Consider the following 22,296-nt stretch of genomic DNA (forward strand, 5'->3'; position numbering starts at 1 on the left):
TATAGTGCTTCCTGTATTGTAATGTATGTAATGCAATGTATTGTTTTATCTTTTTTCTTATCTGTACCCTGAGTCTGGTATAAAGTTTGAATTGAATTGAATTAGTTTATGAAAGTACACTGTAAAGTACTCTCAGTTTCATAGTTTTTATACTGCAAGTAAACTTGTAGCCCATTTTTTAGTTTATGAAAATACACTTTGTATACTTTAACTTGTAGTACTTAGCCAATGATTTATGTATTACATGATCTCAGATAAGTACATAAAAAGTAAACTGAAAAGTATACTCTCTTATTTTAAGTTTAAAATAAGTATACTAATAGCACACTTGAGTAAACTTCTATTTGATAAGAGTAACCCTCTCCACAGACTAGGTTTGCTAATGGCTTAAAGGTCCCATATCATGCTCATTTTCAGGTTTATACTTGTATTTTGTGTTTCTACTAGAACATGTTTACATGCTGTAATGTTAAAAAAAAACTTTATTTTCCTCATACTGCCAGCCTGAATATGCCTGTATTTTCCCTCTGTCTGAAACGCTCCGTTTTAGAGCATTTTGACGGAATTGCAATGGAATTGCGTTGCTAGGCAACAGCTTGGGTCCATGTGTAGAATGTTTACATTTAAAATTGTGTAAAGGGTCTAAATATTGTATATTCGTGACATCACAAATGGGCAGAAATCCTGACAGCTTGTTTCAAATGCAGAGTTTCTGAATACGGGCTGTGTGTATTTCCCTGTGGATTGAATGTTTCGATACTTTCACAGTATTTACATAGGACTTAAGCCTGCTTTATAATTAAAAAAAAATGAAAATCGCACTTTTGACTCCCACCCCATGCAGGACACCATCTCAGCACTGGAGAGCTCTTTCAGCGACAGGCTGCCCCACCCAAAGTGTGTGAAGGAGCGCTATCGCAGGTCCTTCTATCCTGCAGCTGTCAGACTCCACAACCAGCACTGCTCTCAGTAGACCACTTACACACCAAAAAACTGACATAACCTGATATTTTCAGGTGGAATTTCATTCATTCATTCATTCATTCTCACTGTGCAATATCATTTTCCACTTGTGCAGTTTTGTTAATAGTCTGTTTATTGTCAATACTGTATATACTGCTCCTATTTTTATACTTCCTTCTATTTAAATGGTTCATATTTTGTTACACTTTGTTTAGCTCTTTTTTTTTTTTTTTACTGTGTTAGCTGATGCATCTTGTTTTTTGCACTATCCCCTTTGCTGCTGTACACTGTAAATTCCCCCACTGCGGGACTAATAAAGAAATATGTTATCTTATCTTATAACTTTATCAATTATTGATCTTTAGTGACTGATTCATTTGGGGAGAAGTATCTTATTTGAGTTGAGGACATCAGAGTCCCTCAACTGTTGAATGGATGTTATGATACTGTAATTACATGGGCAAATGAGTGTTAAAGAGGCTTGTCTATGTGGTTCACTTTAAATTGCACACATGACCATCCTGGATATTGATATTAAAAATCTTCTATTAATCTCGTAAATCCTGTGAAATTAGTCAGCCAGCAGCAGTTATGAACACCCCATCAGTGATTTGAAGGTGATGTCATCCCTGTCACAGCTCTGTTGGGTGATGACAGACTCATCACCATCACAGCATCAGACCTGGCTGTTTTTTATAATACGGGACCTTTAAATTTCATTGGGCTCACTCACAGAAGTTGCCTGGAATTAAAGGAATTATAGCACAAACTTTAAGACTGACAGTGTATTTTTTTTATTATTATTTAACATAGTTTGTTATTTCCAAATGTATGATATAAGACAGTTTTTTATCCTGAATGGGTGGACTGGACCTTTAATTCCCATATGAGAGCTCATTCACAGAAGTTAAATTATAGGAATTATAGCACAAACTCTCAGACTGACAGTGTATTTTATTTATTTTTATTTATCAGAGTTTGTTATTTTAAAATGCATGGTACAAAAAAGTTTTCTATCCTGAAATGGGGACTGGACCTTTAATTCCCAGATGAGAGCTCATTCACGGAAGTTAAATTATAGGAATTATGAATTATAGTACAAACTCTCAGACTGACAGTGTATTTTAATTTGTTTTAATTTAACAGAGTTTGTTATTTTAAAATGCATGGTATAAAACAGTTTTCTATCCATGAATGGGTGGACTGGACCTTTAATTCCCATATGAGAGCTCATTCACAGAAGTTAAATTATAGGAATTATAGCACAAACTTTCAGAATGACAGTGTATTTTATTTTTAATTTAACAGAGTTTGTTATTTTCTTTGTTATTTTCTTCAACAAAAAAATAAAACAATAAATACTCCAGTCAGCTGACTTGAGCCTGACAGTGTATTTTTTTTTTTTATCAATTTAACAGAGTTTGTTTTTTCCAAATGCATGGTATAAAACAGTTTTCTATCCATGAATGGGTGGACTGGACCTTTAATTCCCATATGAGAGCTCATTCACAGAAGTTAAATTATAGGAATTATAGCACAAACTCTCAGAATGACAGTGTATTTTATTTTTTTTTAAATTTAACAGAGTTTGTTATTTTCTTTGTTATTTTCCTCAACAAAAAAATAAAAAAATAAAAAAATAAATACTCCACTGACTTTTTTTGTATCAATTTAACAGAGTTTTTTTTATTTTAAAATGCATGGTATAAACAGTTTTCTCTCCTGAAGGGGGGGACTGGACCTTTAATTCCCAGATGAGAGTCTCGCATAATAATACTCCAGTCAGCTGACTTGAGACGCCATTTTGAGTCAGCCATTTCCTCCACTGATCCCATCCAGCGTCTCCGCTCAGCTCCGCGCCGCTCCGCTCTGCTCTGCTCTGCACCGCTCAGCACAGGACGCCCGGTCCGGCCTCAGCTTCATCATCCGCCCCGGGGCTTGGTGGTAAACAGGCAGCGGATCCGGTACCCCGGGTGGATGAGACACAGTCTGAGAGGCTCGGTCTGCTCCCTCTAGTCCTCTGGAAGACACCCGCAGGACAACCCGCGGTCCGTCAGCAGCAGCAGTCATGGCTCTGAAGATAGTCAAAGGGAGCATCGATCGGATGTTCGATAAAAACCTCCAGGATTTAGTACGTGGCATCAGGAATCACAAGGAAGATGAGGTAAAACAAAACACCCGATGAGAGAAACACTGTCAGCGGGAAGGACACGTTAACGTTCATTAACGTTTAACATCTAACCGTTAACCGTTATCGCTGCTAGCAGCTAGCATGCTAACGCTAGGTTAAATTAACGTTAGGTATGCTAGCTAGGTAACGTTAGCATCAGCTCAGTCATCCCTATAACAGTTAAGCTAATAGTCAACAGTCGGCTAATGCTAACGTTTTAACGTTTGCTAAATAACATGTTAGAGAAAGCATGTTGGTGTTTACTTTAGTCAGGCTTTAAAGCAAAGAGGCTTTAATGAAGAGGTGTTAACTGACAGCTAGCATACCTAGCTAACTAACTGACAGTTAGTTAGTGGAAGCAGTTAGATTATCTTCAGTGTAACAGAGATCATACCAGACATAATGTAAGCAGTCTTTACCATTAGGCATCTACTGACAACAACTTACACACCAAAACAACACCAATAACCTGATATTTTCAGGTGGACTTTTTCATTCATTCTCACTGTGTAATAGTCTGTTTATTGTCAATACTGTATATACTGCTCCTATTTTTATACTGCATTATATTATATATTTCCATATGACAACTATTAGGACTTTTAAGAAATTTAAACATGCACTATCTGGCGCACTTTACACTCACTTTACACTATACATCCTATATACCACTTTATTGCTGACTGCACATATGTACATATTACATTTATTTATACATTTATTTATTGACGGACTGTACACACTATGTTCACCCATTAACTCTTTATCTTTTATATCTCTATTATTGTCTTTATAATTTGTGTATACCTTTACCTCTCCTGTGATTCACTCTGTTTGCTGATGTTGCTGCTTTGACACCTGAATTTCCCTCTGGGGATTTATAAAGGTTCATCTTATCTTATCTTATCTTATCTTAAATGGTTCATATTTTGTTACACTTTGTTTAGCTCTTTTTTACTGTGTTAGCTGATGCATCTTGTTTTTTGCACTATCCCCTTTGCTGCTGTACACTGCAAATGTCCCCTCTGTGGGACTAATAAAGGAATATCTGATCTTATAACTTTATCAATTATTGATCTTTAGTGACTGATTCATTTTAGGGACTCTTATTTGAGTTGAGGACACCCTCAACTGTTGAATGGATGATATGATGCTGTAATTACATGGGCAAAGCACAGAGTGCTAAAGAGGCTTGTCTATGTGGTTCACTTTGAGCTTAAAAATTGCACATATGACCACCCTGGATATAGATATAAAATGGCATCTTCTATTAATCTCGTAAATCTTGTGAAATGAGTCAGCCAGCAGCAGTTATTATGAACACCCCATCCATCAGTGGTTTGAAGGTGATGTCATCCCTGTCACAGCTCTGTGGGTGATGACAGACGCATCACCATCATCACAACCACCATCACAGCACCAGACCTGGCTGAGTGGGAGGAGGTGGAGGAGGAGGAGGGTGGGATGGGCCATTAGAGGGCACTGTTTTGGGGCAGCCACGTTTCCATTTCTCACATCAGCCTGCTCTTCTTGTAAGCTCTGTGTCTAACCTGCTGTAAAAATGCTATGTCAGGTAGTTGGAGAGGGGTGGGTATATTAGGCCGGATCCCTGGGTTGTTCTTGTTGCACGGAGCTGCGGCGGTGCTGTGCACACCTGTCTCGAGCTGTAGGTCAGGTGTGAAATGTAGAGGTAGCGTGTCTAACCTGAGAGCAGCTTAATACTTTCTCAACGTGGCAGTATGGTGACCAGATCCCAACAAACCAGTTGTGGGACAAAGAGTGTGTTTGTGTGGGACGATGTGGGGCATGTTACCGAGACTGAGAGGTAGTCTACAATTTTGATATAATGTCTATCTAACTTAAATAATACATTTTTCTATTCTGCCCCTTATCTTGTAACATCTCCCGAATGCATCCGTAGATCGGCACATCTCTTTGTGAGCTGCACGTTTCTTGTGAGACTCACACGAACTGTGTCGCTTCATGTCGTATTCCCCCTGTGTGAAACTGAAAAATAATTCACAAAAAACTCGGAGAATCGCCTTCCACCGGCTTATGAATACTCATAAGTAGTTTCACAGTCTTTGTTGTAGCTGCTTTTCCTTTTCTTTGTGGTAGTTTCCATCATATTCCGCCTAAATCTGCATAGCTTGTGACTTTGCGGTGAGCATAGCGTAGCAAAGATGGTGAAATGTTAACCTGCACTTGACCCACCTGTGCGCAGTTTGACAGGAAAAACAGCCCAGTGATGACAGCCTTCCCTGCTTTCATCACAGCCATTCGATTTAAAAAAGCGTCTGTCCTGCAGTGGTTTGACTCTGAAAACCAATGAAAATGTGGTGTATTGTCTTAATATGTGGAACGTGGGACAAAAGATTAAAATGCCGTGCAGTCCCTCTTAAAGTGGGACACCTGGTCACCCTAAGTGGCAGATTTATCCTGCTTACCACCTCACCTGAAAACCAATTTACAAACAGGGGCTAAACCACCAGATCCAACATGCTATATACTAGGTTTGGGCGATATGGAGAAAATCAAATATCACAATATTTTTGACCAAATACCTCAATATCGATATTGTGACAATATTGCAGGGTTGACTTTTAGTGCGTCCATAAAATATTTAGACAATAAGATTTTTGATAACTTATCAGTAATGTGGATATAATGACTAAGTGGGTAAAGGTAAATAATAGAACAGCTAGAACAGTCTGATATGTTCAGAAAGTTACATCACTTTAGCGTAATGCAGCCTTTAAAACAAGGAAAAGACGACTCTTATGCTATATCACAATATCCAAAATCTAAGACAATATCTAGTCTCAAATTACGATATCGATATAATACTGATATATTGCCCAGTCCTACTACAGTATATACACATTTTGCTTGGATATTATGTCATCTATACGTTTCTAAATGTTCTTAATAGTTGTCCGAGGCTATCAATTTTTGATCTCTTGGTTCAGTGTATGGACTGAGATGTTCACCAGTTGTAACCCAACCTGTGGCAGCCTAGATAAGGTGGTGGTTGCCCAGTCAACAGTGGACAGTTTGCTGAAATATTAATTCGCTGCGAGTGTGTGTGCACGCCTGAGTGTGTGTTGACTTTTTCATGGCCAGCCCACAGTTTATTTTTCACGTGTGTGCTGAGTCTTTGTACGGTTCATTCATTCACTCTCCCTCCCACGCCTTTGGAACAGCAGGAATATTGTAGAAAGGCTGTGAGGATGTCTTAAGTGTAACTCTGTGAGATTACCAGTCAGAATTTCAGGCATATTTGTAATTGACTTCTGTTTTTTAAAAAAAGCAGTAGTTAGCTTCAGCTATCACTGAGCTTACTCATTTCTTTCTCTGAATGTAAAGGCCTTCCAGTTATCTCCTGCTCAGTCTGCATTGTTGGCTGGAAGATTGTCTTTGTTGGCGCTTTGACAACTATTTAAAGTATTTCACTGGGTTCTGAATCGCTCATTGAAGACGAGTGTGATGCAGAAGCACTGTGTGTGTCTGGTGATCTCGTGTTGAATCCCTCCAGCCCTGCTAGACTCTCAGTTTCTTTAGGAACAGCAGCAGAGCTCAGTCCTTCCCCCCCTCTACCTCCTCCTGTCACTGTGCCGCTGTCTCATGACTGCACACACATGACCAGCACACACTCACACTCTACAGAGCTATATGTGTGTGTTTGCTTTGCAAGGTTGCTCCTCTCAACAATGAATGGTTGACTGATTGCTCGATCTAAAGGTCTAACTCAGCCTACCCTCCACTGTTGAATGAAATGTACCTTCTGCTCTCTCTATTTCAGGAAATCTATTATATTATAACAGGGGTCAAAAGAACAGCTATATTTTCACTCATTCATTGAGGCGTGAGGTTCCTGGAAACACTCATTTGTTAAAATGTTTTAGAGGATGGGAGAGCTGTTGAGTCACCCATTACCTTCAGACTTGCATAAAATAACCCGTGTTTGTAATTAGAATGATTGAATCTTTTGCTCATGTTTAATATTTTTTGCTCTGTAAGCATGGGCAGCTGGGCATCAAAATGATGTATATAAGCAGTCAGAAACTGGGTAGCACACCTCTGGAGCATACTGCGACACAAGTCATGAATTTGATGACTTTAGACTTGGCGTAACTTTGAATCTAACACCAATGACTCTTGACTTGAGTTTGACTTATTACTAGGGCTGGGCAATATGACGATACGCATCGTCAAAACGATATAAAAATGCCGCAATATATGCTAGGCCTGTATTTATTTATTTCTGTTCTTCATGTTCATTTTGCATTCAAATTCTTAAAACGAGAAAAATACTCAGTACTTTTCATTTGTAAAGTGTTTAATTCACACAGGAGTATACCAAAATAGACTTTAGCATGTGGTTATTTTATATAGAGTATTTTTTTATTGAATTACCAGAAAACATGCTATATTGTGATATATATGGTTATTGAGATATGAAATTACCTAAATTGTGATAGAAGATTTTGTCCATATAACCCAGCTGTACTTATGACTTAAAGCACAGAGTCATAACATTTTGGCTGATGCCAGAAGCATATTAAAAGATGAAGCCTGCGTTATGACTTAAATAAAGTCTAAGATAAAGTTTAGGACTTGCCTGGTTTTGATTTGACTTACAAAATAATTTCCAAACTCCACCTCTGCTGGCTGATGGGTAGCAACAACAGCATGTTCCTGGTGCTTGGTAGCACAGCCTCCCACTCCGGATATCACTCCACCTAATCTGATCTGGTGTCTGTTGTTTGTCCTCTCCTTTCTATGCCCTCAGGCCAAGTACATCTCCACATGCATCGATGAGATCAAACAGGAGCTCAAGCAGGACAACATCGCCGTCAAAGCCAATGCTGTGTGCAAGCTCACCTACGTAAGATCTCTCAACACCCTCCACTAAATCACTGACTCTCTGTCTCCATACACATAATGATGATAGACACCATCATTGTTTGGTTCTCAGTGTAAACCCACCTGTGTTTCTTTGGATAGAGTCAAACAGACCATGTGACTATGCTTTGGGGCACTACTCACTAAAAACAATTCCATCAGTCTTTTTTATTCTTACAGCACTATCAGAGTAATCAGTTCAATATTCAACACCCAAGATTAACAAAGAAGAAAACTAACAAAACGAAACAGATAAGATTTGATTCATAAGCAATTTATAACCATGTGGTTTGTAATATGAACCTAAAGCAGAAAATAAATCTATTCTTATTTATGTATTCTATATAACTTAAACGCTAGCTAGGGAAGATTTGGTTTCATTCTCTGCAAATGTGGCATGTCGTGTTGAATTTGACCCAATGGAAAATTCTGTTTGGTTGTGATAACTGTAGAAGGGAACCGCACACAGACTTCGTTCCTAGTGTATTATCTTTTCTATTCAAATAGCATCATGTTGAATCAGAACCCATTGTTTGGGCTCAAGGCTTCATCAGGAGCAAATAGAGTTACTTAATACATTTTTATAAAACAGGTACACGACTGCCTGTACAAATGTTGTTTTGTAGCTTAGTCACTACACAGCCTATAATAGCTAGCAGCCGGCACTTGTTGAGAACTCTGTACAATTCCTGTTTTAAATGAAAGCACTCTTTCTATTTATAACCAAGGCCCACATTTGGGTTTAGATGGCTTGTTGCAATCGGCATCTGTGCCCACTTTGAGAGCTTTCAGCTCAATTCATGGAGCTTCTCTGTGCACCACTGGGACAGCTTAGAGTCCCCCTCTTCCGTTTATTCACCCACATCCCCTCTCTGTCTCTTTTCTCTTCTGCGTTACAGCTTCAGATGCTGGGCTACGATGTCAGCTGGGCTGCTTTCAACATCGTTGAAGTCATGAGCTCCTCCAAGTTCACATACAAGGTACGAGTGGATTCTAATTGGACGTCTTAGAAATGCAGAACATTTTTGGTCATGATGTAATGACTGTGGTGTAGATTTGTCAGGAAATTATTGTTGAGATATAGTCAGTCTCATGAACTGTCCCTTTCTCCAGCATTTAAGTTAGTTTCTCCACATAGATACTCACCCAAAAATAGCACAAGTAATAGTCACACTATGTACTGTATAGGTACGTCGCCATGGAAGTGATGCAGGTTGATGAGTGTAATAATTGCATTGTACTGAAATATACTATACAGCAGGGTTCTCAACCCTCTGTAACTTAACGCCCACATCTAGTTATTAAAAACTTCCAAGGACCACATGTTGTGATATTCAAACGTAACTGGTCATTGAAATTATGCATTTTTATTTGACGTTTTTTTTGTTTATGTGAATTCTTGAACACATTTAGATACAAAAATTACTATCTTTGTATATAGAGTGGTGCAGGAATGAGTTCCTAAAACCCGGAAATGAGTTAGCATTTTAGCACTTCTAGTTCCCTCGTCTCAAAGTCAATGGGTTTTTTGAATGGATTTTTGGTTAAATGACTGAAATAAGGTCTGTGGTTAAAACAAGCTGAAGCGATTTTAACGTTTTGTTCTGCGACATAAAATACAACAATAAATACCCCACTCGTGAATCTTTAATCTTTTATATCTTTAAAAAAGGTGCTTGCTAACAAGAGGCTAAATGAGCCTACTAAACGTCATCACGCCGACTCGTCCGCCTTTATAGCCTCATTGTGTATACTTGCGCTCATGCGACCGCGGTGTAGTTTGTTTATAGCCTTAGCTTTTTACTTCTGTCGATTGCATACACACTTCAAAAATTATAAAAGTGGTGTTCATTTGTGAAGATTATTTTACGGAACAAAACGTGTAAGTATCATAAACCTTTGTTTTTGCCACAGAGCTTATTTTCTGCAATAATCCAAAACCCAATCGAAAAATCCCATTGGCTTTATGTTGAAGGAACCAGGGTGATGCTAACTTCCTGGTTGGCCTACAAAAATGTCCTCCCTGCACAACTCTATTACCAAAAAATGTAACTATTTGGCAGTACCTCCGCCCACTAGATAGTGCTCTGAGGCCCTGGTTGAGAATAGCTGCTGTACAGTGTGTAGTTACACAGTTAAAATGCAGCATATCATTTTTTCTGTTTTTTTGTTTCCTCCTACAGAGGATTGGCTACCTGGCGGCCTCGCAGTGCTTCCACGAGAGCACCGATGTCATCATGCTGACAACCAATCAGATCCGAAAGGTCAGTGATGTTCTTCTTCTGTGCGCTCTGTGAATATCTGTTGACGGTTATTTATCTCTCAGCCAACCTTTTCTGTCTTGTATTCCTTTATAATTTTGTGTCGTCTTTTCCTTTCCCAGGATCTTAGCAGTCCCAACCAGTATGACACAGGTGTTGCCCTCACTGGCCTCTCTTGTTTTGTGACCCCTGACCTGGCTCGGGACCTGGCCAATGACATCATGACGCTGGTGAGTCATTGGAAGTATGTCAAGAGGTTTACCAACAAGGACTTGTGCTCTTTAGTTTTATTTTTTTTTCTGGCTACAGTTAATCTAACTCCTCCTGTGTCTTTATTATTTACCTCAGAACTTTGCAGTCAAGATGCGTTATTCTTTTTTTTCCAGTTTGAACACAACCGTCTCTACTGTCTTTACTTTTTTTCCTGCCCTAGATGTCCCACACTAAACCCTACATCAGAAAGAAGGCGGTGTTGATCATGTACAAGGTGTTTCTGAAGTACCCAGAGTCCCTGCGACCCGCTTTCCCCAGGCTCAAGGAGAAACTGGAGGACCCAGACCCAGGTATCATGAACGACACTGTCTGCATTCAGTGTGTTACGCAGGAAGCTTGTGCTTTGTCACCTGAACCCTGTGAATTATTCAGCAACTAAGAATATGAGATTAAGGAAGGCTCATTTGTGATACCGCCAGGGCTGTCTTGGAATATTCAACAACTCACAAGACTATTTCTGTTGCACAGACAAAGACATCTCACAGTGCATTTATCTAGCTTTATGGCATGTGACCGGGACTGTGCCAGTGGTGTCACACTTATTTACTGAACACTAGTGAGACAATATGTACCGGTCTGAGATTGTGAAAGGGCTTTTGTTGTAAAAGCTACTTTCAACTGATTTCAAAAAGATATTTCAAATGTGATGTAAGGTGAAAAGAAATGTACCTTCTATTACGCCGTATAATGGTCACCACTTTTGATGGCACAAGAAGGCTGCGCACATTAAAGTGCAGGTCCATCTGCGTTCTGTTCTCTTTTTTTTCCAAGTAGAAACGCTCACTCATCCGTTGCAAAAGGCAGTGACGTAGGCTACCAGAGTAAGCTAATCGAAGGTTGGGAACTGAAGCCGTATTATTGCTGTCTTCAAAGCTACCAGTCCAGACTCCATTCACAAAAAACAGTCATTTTACCTCATAGAACACAGGAGTTGATGGTCTAACGCTGCATCGATCGGCTAAGTTTGTTTTGGCGTCCACACAGTAGTACATTGCTTAGCTTCCGTGCCGGTACTCCTGTGTGCTTCTCCAAACTGGGAGCATGCCAACCGATATCTAAGTTAGTCTATGTCACGTTAATACACAGACTATAAGGCTGTATATATACTGTACATGTCGCAGCGTCATCATGCAGAAACCTACGTCAGGTCATGTGGGAAAACGTTTTTAGAAGGGCTTGGGAAAATAGCATTTTGACTCTAAAACATACATACATACTTTGACCCAAATTTTAATGTTCCTATTTGAATACATAAGGAACACCGATGGAGACTACAGAGTGATATAAAAACCTAAAAAAAATAAATAATGGACCTGCCCTTCAATGTGTTTTAATGAAAATAATTTGTCATACTGCATAGTTTTTATACATTAAAATGTGTTTGACTGCTATATTATTGCACATCATTGTTTTTTAAGCCATACTTAATTCACCCTAACCCCAATAAACACACAAATCAGTTGTTTTTTTTTATTTCTATGTTTAATAAATTATGTTTATGGCCTTTTATTCTAATTACTTTACATTTTCATTGTTCCTCTTTAGGTGTCCAGTCTGCAGCAGTAAACGTTATCTGTGAACTGGCTCGGAGAAATCCCAAGAACTACCTGTCTCTAGCACCGCTCTTCTTCAAACTCATGACCTCCTCTACTAATAACTGGGTTCTCATTAAGATCATCAAGCTGGTAAGTCAACAGGATACAGGGTTTCTGGAGTGGTGTAGAAATATTACACGTGGTCTTATATTGCAGCAACATAATATATACTGTTCATCACCAAGCCGCGGCTTTGTGTGACACCCGCAGTGTTGCACCAATCATAGAGAGATAAATCCATCATAAAAGAGGAATTGATACTGGTTCTCTAACACTAACACTAAAAGCATTATCCTCAAATGACCACAATGCAGTGAAGTCACATGACGGGTTGCATTTCTTAGAGAGTTTTATTTATGTGAACAGTTGTTACAAGTCAAAAACAAGTAAATTATAGCACATTTTCACAATATAACTCGTAGAATCCATCAGTGTTTATGAAAAGATTTTGACAAAAGTATAAATGTTGCTGTGTGTCATGGCCCTCTTTGTGTTTGTTTTACAGTTTGGTGCGCTCACACCACTGGAGCCGCGATTGGGGAAGAAGCTGATCGAACCTCTGACCAATTTAATCCACAGGTGAGATGAAATTCCACAATAATATACGTCTTCACAGATTATAAAAGCAGTTTTAATCTGACAGGTGTATCAATAATGATCTCTGTTTCTTACCCTGTCCTCCTCTCTCACAGTACCTCTGCCATGTCTCTGCTGTATGAATGTGTCAACACTGTGATTGCAGGTCAGTACTGCTATTCAGTGTGTGCAATGTAGTGGTCTCATTCAGTTTAATGTGTGTTTTTGCTCTATTTCAGTCCCTTTTTAAAGAAGTCGTGAAACTAGGGCTGTTAAAGTTAAAGCGTTAACGTAAATTTGTTTTAACGCCACTAATTTCTTTAACACATTAACACAATCGATCTTTCAGAGGTTGTAGCGGGCTCAGTTTTAAAGCTAGAGTGAAGATACTGGCATCATATGAAACTAGAAAACCGAAGGAATCCATTGGTACCGACCATGTCATACTATACTATATATTATAACTATCCAAACTTGCGCTAAATTTTTGCAATGGCCATTTTCAAAGGGGTCCCTTGACCTCTGACCTCAATATATGTGAATTAAAACGGATTATTTGGGTACCCACGAGTCTCCCCTTTACAGACATGCCCACTTTATGATAATCACATGCAGTTTGGGGCAAGTCATAGTCAAGTCAGCACACTGACACACTGACAGCTGTTGTTGCCTGTTGGGCTTCAGTTTGCCATGTTATGATTTGAGCATATTTTTTATGCTAAATGCAGTACCTGTGAGGGTTTCTGGACAATATTTGTCATTGTCGTGTGTTGTTAATTGATTTCCAATAATATATATATACATTTGTTTGCATAAAGCAGAATATTTGAGTATTAAATACTTGACAAATCTCCCTATTTAGGTTCATTTTGAACAGATAAAAAAGTTGCAAATAATTATTTTAATCGTTTGACAGCCCTACGTGAAACCTTTTTTTTTCTTCTCACCAAATGTTTCTGTTCTAATTGCTTTTTTGTCCCACATTGCAGTGTTGATTTCCTTGTCCTCTGGGATGCCTAACCACAGTGCTAGTATCCAGGTAAGCCTCTGAGGTCCACTCCTCCATCTGCACCTTCATGTGGTTAAATGCTGATCATAACCCTTTCCACCCCAGTTGAACCACAATGCATGCTTTCACCATGTTTCTTTCTGTTCATAAGTATGCTCAAACCTATTTAAAGTAGAGACACAGCAACTATAAGACAGGTCTCCTGAAGCTGTTGTTTTTCTTACTTTCAGTTGTTGTGCCTGTCAGTAAATGCATGAAAAAAAATATTTTGTACCATCAAATAGCCCCATTTCCCCCACTTTTGTCTGTCATTTCTGTTGTTTTTTTTTGCTGACTTAAGCTGGTGGTGAAAGGTTTAATGTGATGTTAATGGATCTCCCTTTTCTTTTGCTGTCTCTCTCTCTGTCTCTCTTTCTCTTTCTGTCTTTCAGCTCTGTGTGCAGAAACTGCGAATCCTGATAGAAGACTCGGACCAGAACTGTGAGCCCTCTGTCAATGCCTGCAGTGTGTCATTTTCTCATTGTCTGCGTGTTTCTGGATTTGGAACAGTCCACCCTCTTAGACGACAACAACGTAGATCCCCTGACTCTGGATAACTCGAACATGATTATAGTCCCTCTCTCAATTAGGGGGACTGCTTAGAAATACCATTTCACCTAAGTCACCAGTACCCCTTTCACACACAAATCTCGTGTACGACACAGAAAGTGAACAGCGGGTTTTTCCCAGTTTGTTGCTTCAATTTGAAGGGATACAAGTCTGCTATTCTCAAACATAGGGCGTGGCTCTATAAAAACACTCCCTTGCGCACTTCCAGATTGAGCTGAGAATACTGCACACAGCCATTCGAGTTATCTGGACACCCATACATAGATAGTTTTGTGTGTGGAGTAGAATAGATTCCTGATGTTAATAGAGCAGACTGTGAACCTGTGGTTTTAGGTTTTGTTTATCCTTTCATCGCACCACATAGTCACGCTTTAGCTATAACACTTATACTCAATATATTGATAAGTAAATTAGGTAAAAGATCAGACCTCCCCCAAATTGAGATGTCTTAACAAAAAAGCTGTTGACATACCTGCAGTATTATGCTTAATGCATTATTGCAGTCTACTAAAATGGGAAAATCTATTGCCCTTAAGTCACTGTTTTAACACGAGATAATGACTTCAGTTCCAGACAGACGGGCAGATGGACCCGCCCTTTAACGAACAGGAATATCCCTGGAAACAGATCAACTGAAGGCGGCAGTTTAGTAAACAATCTCTGAAATGTTTGCTTTGTCCGTCTCACATTTCATCAGCTACGCCTTTCTCAATGAGAGACAGTTGCATTTTACTGAACTGCTGCTGTCACTTTACCATCAAAGAGGTACATTCAGTGTCTTCCTGCAGCTGCACTGAGGCCATGTCCCCCGGTCATTTCTGCAATGTAATCACCGCAGTGACCAGCCTCACCTCACCCGCAAGGTCACTACTACACTTCACACACCTGTTGATCCAAAGAAACTGAGAGGCATTTGTCTCTGCCAAATTAGATGATCGACTCGAGGCCGTGATTCAGCAGATTTCTGAATCTTTAAAAATCTTGTTTGGTGAGTTGGGAAAGCTGCCAGGGACACGACGGAGGATAAAGCAAAACGAAACTACCGTGTCCAGTGTGTGTGTGTTGTACCGTGTGTGTGCGTCCTTTCCATCGTTCTGTGTGTTTTGTGTTCCTTTCCTTTATGATGTTTAGTTTTTCATTTCCATTTGGTTTTTATTCCATGGAAGATAACACAACAGTAATTTGTTCATATTATATTTACATATATATATATATATTTGAGATATAGTCAGCTAGGCCTTACAGAGCGACTAGATTTAGGGAAGTGAAGTAGGTAATTTGTTATATGAACTTAAATTTTTGAACAAGTAGTCCAGTTTCAAAAGAGTTTCCCGTCCCCTGGAAATTGTGGATCTCCAAAAAAGGACTTTTTCTACAACCAGGTATTTGTTGTGTTACTGCAGTTACAATCAAGTAAGGATAGTGAGGTTTATAAATGTTAGGAATTTGAATAAGAAAATATTAGAACAACATAATGAGACTAATGTCAGCTGATAGAAGTAAATACACATTTTCTTGCTAGTGTCCGGAGAGCTAAGGGTGTCTGTTTTGAAATTGCGCTGAGGTTATGTTTGTTTTTGTAGTGAAGTACCTGGGCCTGCTGGCCATGTCAAAGATCCTGAAGACCCACCCCAAGTCAGTGCAGTCTCACAAGGACCTCATCCTCCAGTGTCTGGATGACAAGGACGAGTCCATCCGCCTCAGAGCTCTGGACCTGCTCTATGGCATGGTAGGAAGCAAAGACATTTGATTTTACACATCAACGTTTTTTCAGTTAATTCTCAGTTTAAGTAATGGTGTTTACTCAGATTTTTAGTGACAGATCATCTCGGTTTCACTGTCACAGTTTATATTTCAGGAAAAGTCCTAGCAGGGCAGGAAAGCTCTTTTGCTATAGCTGCTGGAAAATGTAGAGTTCACCACTTGCACTGTTTTATGGAACTTGATTTATTTGATCAGTTACTAGGTTTGTCAGGTAATGGCCAAAATAGCTAATGAATGTCATATAACAATTTCTGCAGGTAGTGTTAACTCCATACCAGTGGTTGTATGATATTATATTATGTCATATGTACAAATTATGTGATTTATTCACTGTTATAGATATTACAGTCAATTGTGTCCTTTATTTTGAAGCAGTTTTGACGACATTCTGTCTCTCTCTGCCTCTCTCTGCCTCAGTAGAACGAATACTCTTTTAAAGCTGTGGTCGGAAACATTGGAGAAACTAGCAAGAGTACGCTAGATTTTAAAAACGGTCCAACCGAAAAACCCAGCCCAGTGTTGTTAACTCTTTTCCAATGAAAGTAGCAAGCAGCACTAGCTCCAAAAGTCCCTAAATCTAACGAGAAAGCCCCCAATTCTACAACACTGACTGCCCGTCGCTTGAGGTCTTCCTCCAAAACCACTCCCTCAAAATTATCATTATGAACGTAAACGACAAACATGGCTATTGTTGGTACTCACAGCTGTCAAGCTAGCAGCTTGTGGAAGACTCTGGTGACGTGTGATGAGTGCACGGGCAGAGTGCGCACAGGCAGGTAGGTAGGTAGCCCGGTCAATCAGTTAATTCGGGCAGAACGCTTATTACATTCCTGCGACAGCCACAAATACCGGATTAAAAAAAAAAAAAAAAAGATTATCAGAGCTTTTGATTTATTGATTGTTGTCGGGATATGTCGAGAATTTCCATAAATATAACAAAAAAAGGTTTCTAAAATACATTACCAACCCTAGCTTTAAAGATTTACATTCATGCGTTTAAATGTGATGGTTGTTGAACTGGTGTCTGCTCTCCCAGGTATCCAAAAAGAACTTGATGGAGATTGTAAAGAAGCTGATGCTGCATGTGGACAAAGCAGAAGGAACCACCTACAGAGATGAACTGCTCACCAAGATCATCGACATCTGCAGCCAGAGCAACTACCAGTACATCACCAACTTTGAATGGTCAGTTTCTCCGCTCCAGCGTGTCTTATTTTTCACTCCATATTTTGTTAACTTCTGTTTCATTTTCCTCTGTATGACATGATTTTGCACCTCTTCATATGTGCTTGACAGGTACATCAGTATCCTAGTGGAGCTGACCAGGTTAGAGGGCACACGGCACGGCCACCTCATCGCCTCTCAGATGCTGGATGTGGCTATTCGGGTCAAAGCCATCCGGGTCTTTGCTGTTGCCCAGATGGCCACTCTGCTGGACAACGCCCACCTGATGACGGGCAACGTGCAGCGAAAGGGCATCTGTGAAGTATTGTATGCGGCAGCCTGGATCTGTGGCGAATTCTCAGAGTACGTTGATTTATCTCACTGGGTTGCACACAGTTGCATCAGTGTTGTGATTCAGTGTAGTTGTTTTCAATCAGGCCTTTCTCTAAGTCAAAGTCAAACTTTATTTATATAACACATTTCAAAACAACCGCAGTTGACCAAAGTGCTGAACAGGTACAAAATACAAATGAATACAAAGCAAACAACAATAAGATAAGGGGGAAAACAATAAACATAATGTGCACATAATAGTAGTAAAAGAATTGCAGCACAAAAGAAGATGAAGTCCATGTGTCAAGCTTAACTCAATCAAACGCCAACTAAATCCACCTCCTCTCCTCAGACACCTGGAGAACCCGACGCAGACGCTAGAGGCCATGTTGCGCCCTAAGGTGGCCACCCTACCGGGCCACATCCAGGCAGTGTACGTGCAGAACGCAGCCAAGCTGTTCGCCACCGTGCTAAAGAGCCAGGAGGGGAACACGGACAGCACAGCAGCGCAGGAAACCAGCCAGCTGATGATCGAGAGGCTGCCGCTGTTTGTCCAGAGCGCCAACCTGGAGGTGCAGGAGAGGGTAAGATAAATCACAACTGGTTTTCTTTAACGCAAATCTTAACAGAGATTATTTTTACCCTTTAGACCTTTAGCATCCTATACCTCACAAGGTCACAAATCTGATAAATGTCTCTGCTAACCTCCCTGTCTGCCTCACCTTCTGTCACGTCCTCAGGCGTCTTGCATCCTGCAGCTGGTCAAGTACATCCAGAAACTGCAACAGAAGGAGGTAGACGTAGCAGAGGAAGTCATCGCTCTGTTCGCTGGAGAACTAAACCCTGTAGCCCCCAAGGCACAGAAGAAAGTGCCTGTTCCTGAAGGGTGAGTTGGCTCAGTACATGAGGAACACACACATATTGAAACAGTTACTAAATCTACATTATTACATAGTTAGACACAACTGTCTTTCTAATCTTGTTGAGTAAAACCTATAGCACTTGTTCATACCGTTGTGGTCCAACAGCATGATTTGCTGAAGCGTGTATGTCTCTGTGAGTCTTGACCAGTGAAGTGTAACTGAGTTTGTTTGTGCAGTCTGGACTTGGACGCCTGGATCAACGAGCCTCCATCTGAGAGCGAGTCTGAGGACGAGCAACCAAAGGCTATTTTTACCAAGGAAGAGACCAAACACTCCCGCCCCCGTCAAGAGGTGGACGAGAAGGAGCTGGCGAGGGTGAGCTGGTCGATGTGTTGAATCGAACAAGCAACATTGTTTTATGAATAGTATAGATGTACAGTAGTGCTTATATATATATTTTACCACTTGTAAGTGGAAATATATGATGCAAAAATTAGCCATAAAGGTGTTTTTCAATCTAGACATGATCACGCAGTCCTTATCTTCAAAACAATATTGACTTTCTCTGAGCTCTACTGTGAGTCTGTCTTCCCATGTGGCTCCCCTCTCATGCTAAACTGAGGCAGGCTGTGCTTTCATTGATTAATTCATGTAACTGTTTTTTTTTTTTTTTCACCGTCTCCCAGAGGAGAGAAGCCAGAAAGCAGGAACAAGCCAACAACCCGTTCTACATCAAGGCCTCCCCGTCCTCTCAGAAGGTGTGCTTACCCAGCCATCACTGGGCTGTCTGTTTTTTCACTGCACATGTCTCTGTTGAATCCAGTCTGTTGTATAAGTAATAATTACAGGATATTGAATACTGAATAACTTTTTGTATGAAATGTATTTTTTATTTTTATCAGGGCTGTCAAAGTTAATGCGTTAACGCAAATTTGTTTTAACGCCACTAATTTCTTTAACGCATTAACACAACTTGAGATTTTTTTGGTTGTAGCGTGCTCAGTTTTAGAGGAAGAGTGAAGATACTGGTATCATATGAAACTAGAAAAACATAAGAAATCCATTGGTACCAACCATGTCATACCAGCTTGTCACAAATGAGGTTAAATAACGCTCCAAACATACGCTAAATTTGGGCGAGGAAAAACTGGCATGGCCATTTTCAAAGGGGTCCCTTGACTTCTGACCTCAAGATATGTGAATGAAAATGGGTTCAATGGGTACCCACGAGTCTCCCTTTTACAGACATGCCCACTTTATGATAATCATTTGCAGTTTGGGGCAAGTCATAGTCAAGTCAGCACACTGACACACTGACAGCTGTTGTTCCCTGTTGGGCTTCAGTTTGCCATGTTATGATTTGAGCATATTTTTTATGCTAAATGCAGTACCTGTGAGGGTTTCTGGATAATATTTGTCATTGTTTTGTGTTGTTAATTGATTTACAATAATACATTTATACATACATTTGCATAAAGCAACCAGTTACATATCTATCAACTCACTAAAAGCAACAAAAAAATTATTTGACAATTTTATTACTGAGCTCTTCCAGACATTTAAATGAAATACAATCTATTCTTTTTTAATAAAAAGAATAAATATAAAGTGTGAATTTCAAAATAAAGGCGTAAGATGATGATATACATATTGATATTTTCACTTTGCATCAATGATACTGTATCGTTGATCATTGCATTGATATAACGATCTAGATCGGTGTATAATTACGCCCCTGCTCGATATGATGTTTAAAAGTCAGATCGTCTTCTAGGAAAAAGCACAGGTATTCATAAGTTGACTCACCTTATTATTCAAAGTAACAATCTGATATACACCATCAACTGTTTTCTTTGACCTTGAGAAGCACATCTCTACATATACACTAACAAACATCCTGTGTCCTGTTTTAAATGCCTGTCCCCTGTGTGTAGGTGTACCAGGAGGTATCTGGTGTGGAACACATCCCAGTGGTGCAGATTGACCTCAGTGTGCCTCTCAAAGTCCCAGGTAGCACACACTGTTTTAACTTTACCACAAAAACACTCATTTCACATGATTCAGGTTCAAAATATGCAATGTTTCTTAATTTTCTTCTGTTTTGCCTTCTCTGCTGTATTTTCTGTTTTATTTCTGTCTAATTATTAAAATATGACATCATACATGTTGCTGTTTTCTGTCCCACAGGCCTGCCTATGTCTGACCAGTACGTGAAACTGGAGGAGGAGCGTCGGCAGAAAGAGAGAGTGGAGAAGAAGAAAAAGGAGAAGAAGAAGAGGAAAGAAAAGCGCGGCGGGCGAGGGAAGAAACACGATTCGGGCCCAGAGAGCGAGGAGGACATCACGCCTGCGCACATGGTCGACATAGTTACCGAGGAGATGCCAGAGGTACGCTGGAGCTGTGTCAACATCATAATGAGTTTTGAATTGACATGCATCATGAGTCATAGTAATAAAATACATTTGATTTCAATGTAATTCTGTACATTTCACAGTTTTGGTAATTCGTAATCTACTGTACATGAGACTGGGATTTACTGTAAAAAGATTTAATATGTATCAGTTTTCCTCTCTGAATTATAATGCCGTTATTATTCCAGCTGAGAAACTGTATAAATGTGGACTCAGTCAGAATTGAATACCATAATCGTTTGCTTTGGTCTATTGGGTTCTCAGCTCTGAGACTGGAAGTCAATATCTCAACAGATCGCTTCACATTTTGTGTGTTGTGGGTATAGATTTACTTCGAAAGTTATTAACTCTGTTTTATTGATTTCACCCTCTCGTTCCTTCAGAATGCCTTACCCAGTGATGATGATGACAAAGATCCCAATGACCCTCATAAAGCCCTGGACATCGACCTGGACAAGTGAGTCCACATTCTGTAGATGTACTATTATTCTCAGACACTCGTGTAAAGTTTACTATTGACATAATGTTAAAGTTGCTTCCTGAAACCCATCATGTACATATCTGACTGAGCCAATCAATCGTTGAAACTTGATGATTTTTTAAACTTTTGACTTTTTTTAATATGGATATATCTTCTCAGTCTGATTATTTCTTGACGTTCCCGGCCGTAAGTGTCACACTCGGCCCTTTCCCTCCTCTCAATCCCTCTCATCTTCTTTCTGCTTCCTCTTTTCTATGCCTACACACACCCATTACTGCCTCTTTGTGTGGGCAGCTTGGTGGAGATGGCTGGGCGCAGGTGAGTATCACCCCAGCTGCAGGACCTGGGCTCCGACTGTACATGGATTGTCTTTCTCTCTCTCTCTCTCTCTCTCTCTCTAAATAGCTGCCTTGCTTCTCTTACTAACATAGCTGTCCGTTCTCTCCTCATTTGGAGTTTGCAGTACCTGCTCCCTCCTTTTTGCTCTTCTTTCCCAGTATTTTTAATATCCATCTTTCATTGTAGCCTTTGACCTAGTTTAATATTCGGTATCCCCTTTCTCTTACCCTGCTTCTTCTTTTTTTAACTTATATAAGCTTGACAATATCAGCAGCATATCACTCTATTTCTAAACAAACTGTTCTACTATTGCTCTGTCCTTCAAAGAAGAAGAATTATCTTAGGGCGCTTTCACAAGCCATAGTCCGTTTGGCTAGTCCGAATCAGAGTGAAATTTATACTTTTGGTTTGTTTTCTATTTAATCTGGTTCGGTTTCACAGTGCACAAATTAAAGCGGGCCAAATAAAGGGGCATGTACAAAGGAGCCAATTTATCTTTCTCGTCAGGAGAGCTGCCACTTCTATGCAGGGAATCGCAGACTTTGATATATTGCTGTTGAAGTTTTTTCACTTTGACTCA

At 39.8% G+C, this 22,296-nt stretch overlaps 1 protein-coding gene across 8 annotated transcripts in view; it reads left to right on the plus strand.

Moving 5' to 3' along the window:
- The first annotated feature begins 2,651 nt into the window (after positions 1-2,651).
- Positions 2,652-22,296, plus strand: part of ap3d1 (adaptor related protein complex 3 subunit delta 1) — a 32,898-nt gene continuing 13,253 nt past the window's right edge. For 5 of the 8 annotated variants that reach the window (XM_037769221.1, XM_037769223.1, XM_037769222.1 and 2 more), the window contains exons 1-22: positions 2,652-3,127; positions 7,926-8,021; positions 8,938-9,018; positions 10,222-10,302; positions 10,422-10,529; positions 10,733-10,862; positions 12,118-12,257; positions 12,673-12,746; positions 12,860-12,909; positions 13,733-13,782; positions 14,184-14,232; positions 15,945-16,090; positions 17,162-17,310; positions 17,422-17,652; positions 17,975-18,206; positions 18,363-18,508; positions 18,722-18,860; positions 19,172-19,243; positions 20,420-20,495; positions 20,673-20,872; positions 21,280-21,353; positions 21,672-21,695. In XM_037769221.1, the coding sequence (XP_037625149.1) occupies positions 3,032-3,127; positions 7,926-8,021; positions 8,938-9,018; positions 10,222-10,302; positions 10,422-10,529; positions 10,733-10,862; positions 12,118-12,257; positions 12,673-12,746; positions 12,860-12,909; positions 13,733-13,782; positions 14,184-14,232; positions 15,945-16,090; positions 17,162-17,310; positions 17,422-17,652; positions 17,975-18,206; positions 18,363-18,508; positions 18,722-18,860; positions 19,172-19,243; positions 20,420-20,495; positions 20,673-20,872; positions 21,280-21,353; positions 21,672-21,695 (2,444 nt within the window). In that variant the 5' untranslated portion in view covers positions 2,652-3,031. Of the gene's footprint in view, positions 3,128-4,500; positions 4,666-7,925; positions 8,022-8,937; positions 9,019-10,221; positions 10,303-10,421; positions 10,530-10,732; positions 10,863-12,117; positions 12,258-12,672; positions 12,747-12,859; positions 12,910-13,732; positions 13,783-14,183; positions 14,233-15,944; positions 16,091-17,161; positions 17,311-17,421; positions 17,653-17,974; positions 18,207-18,362; positions 18,509-18,721; positions 18,861-19,171; positions 19,244-20,419; positions 20,496-20,672; positions 20,873-21,279; positions 21,354-21,671; positions 21,696-22,296 lie in introns of all 8 variants that reach the window. The other 3 variants (XM_037769224.1, XM_037769225.1, XM_037769228.1) reach the window with 2 other exon arrangements.

This window comes from Sebastes umbrosus, chromosome 5, assembly GCF_015220745.1.
Source record: "Sebastes umbrosus isolate fSebUmb1 chromosome 5, fSebUmb1.pri, whole genome shotgun sequence".
Taxonomy (NCBI): Eukaryota; Metazoa; Chordata; class Actinopteri; order Perciformes; family Sebastidae; genus Sebastes; species Sebastes umbrosus.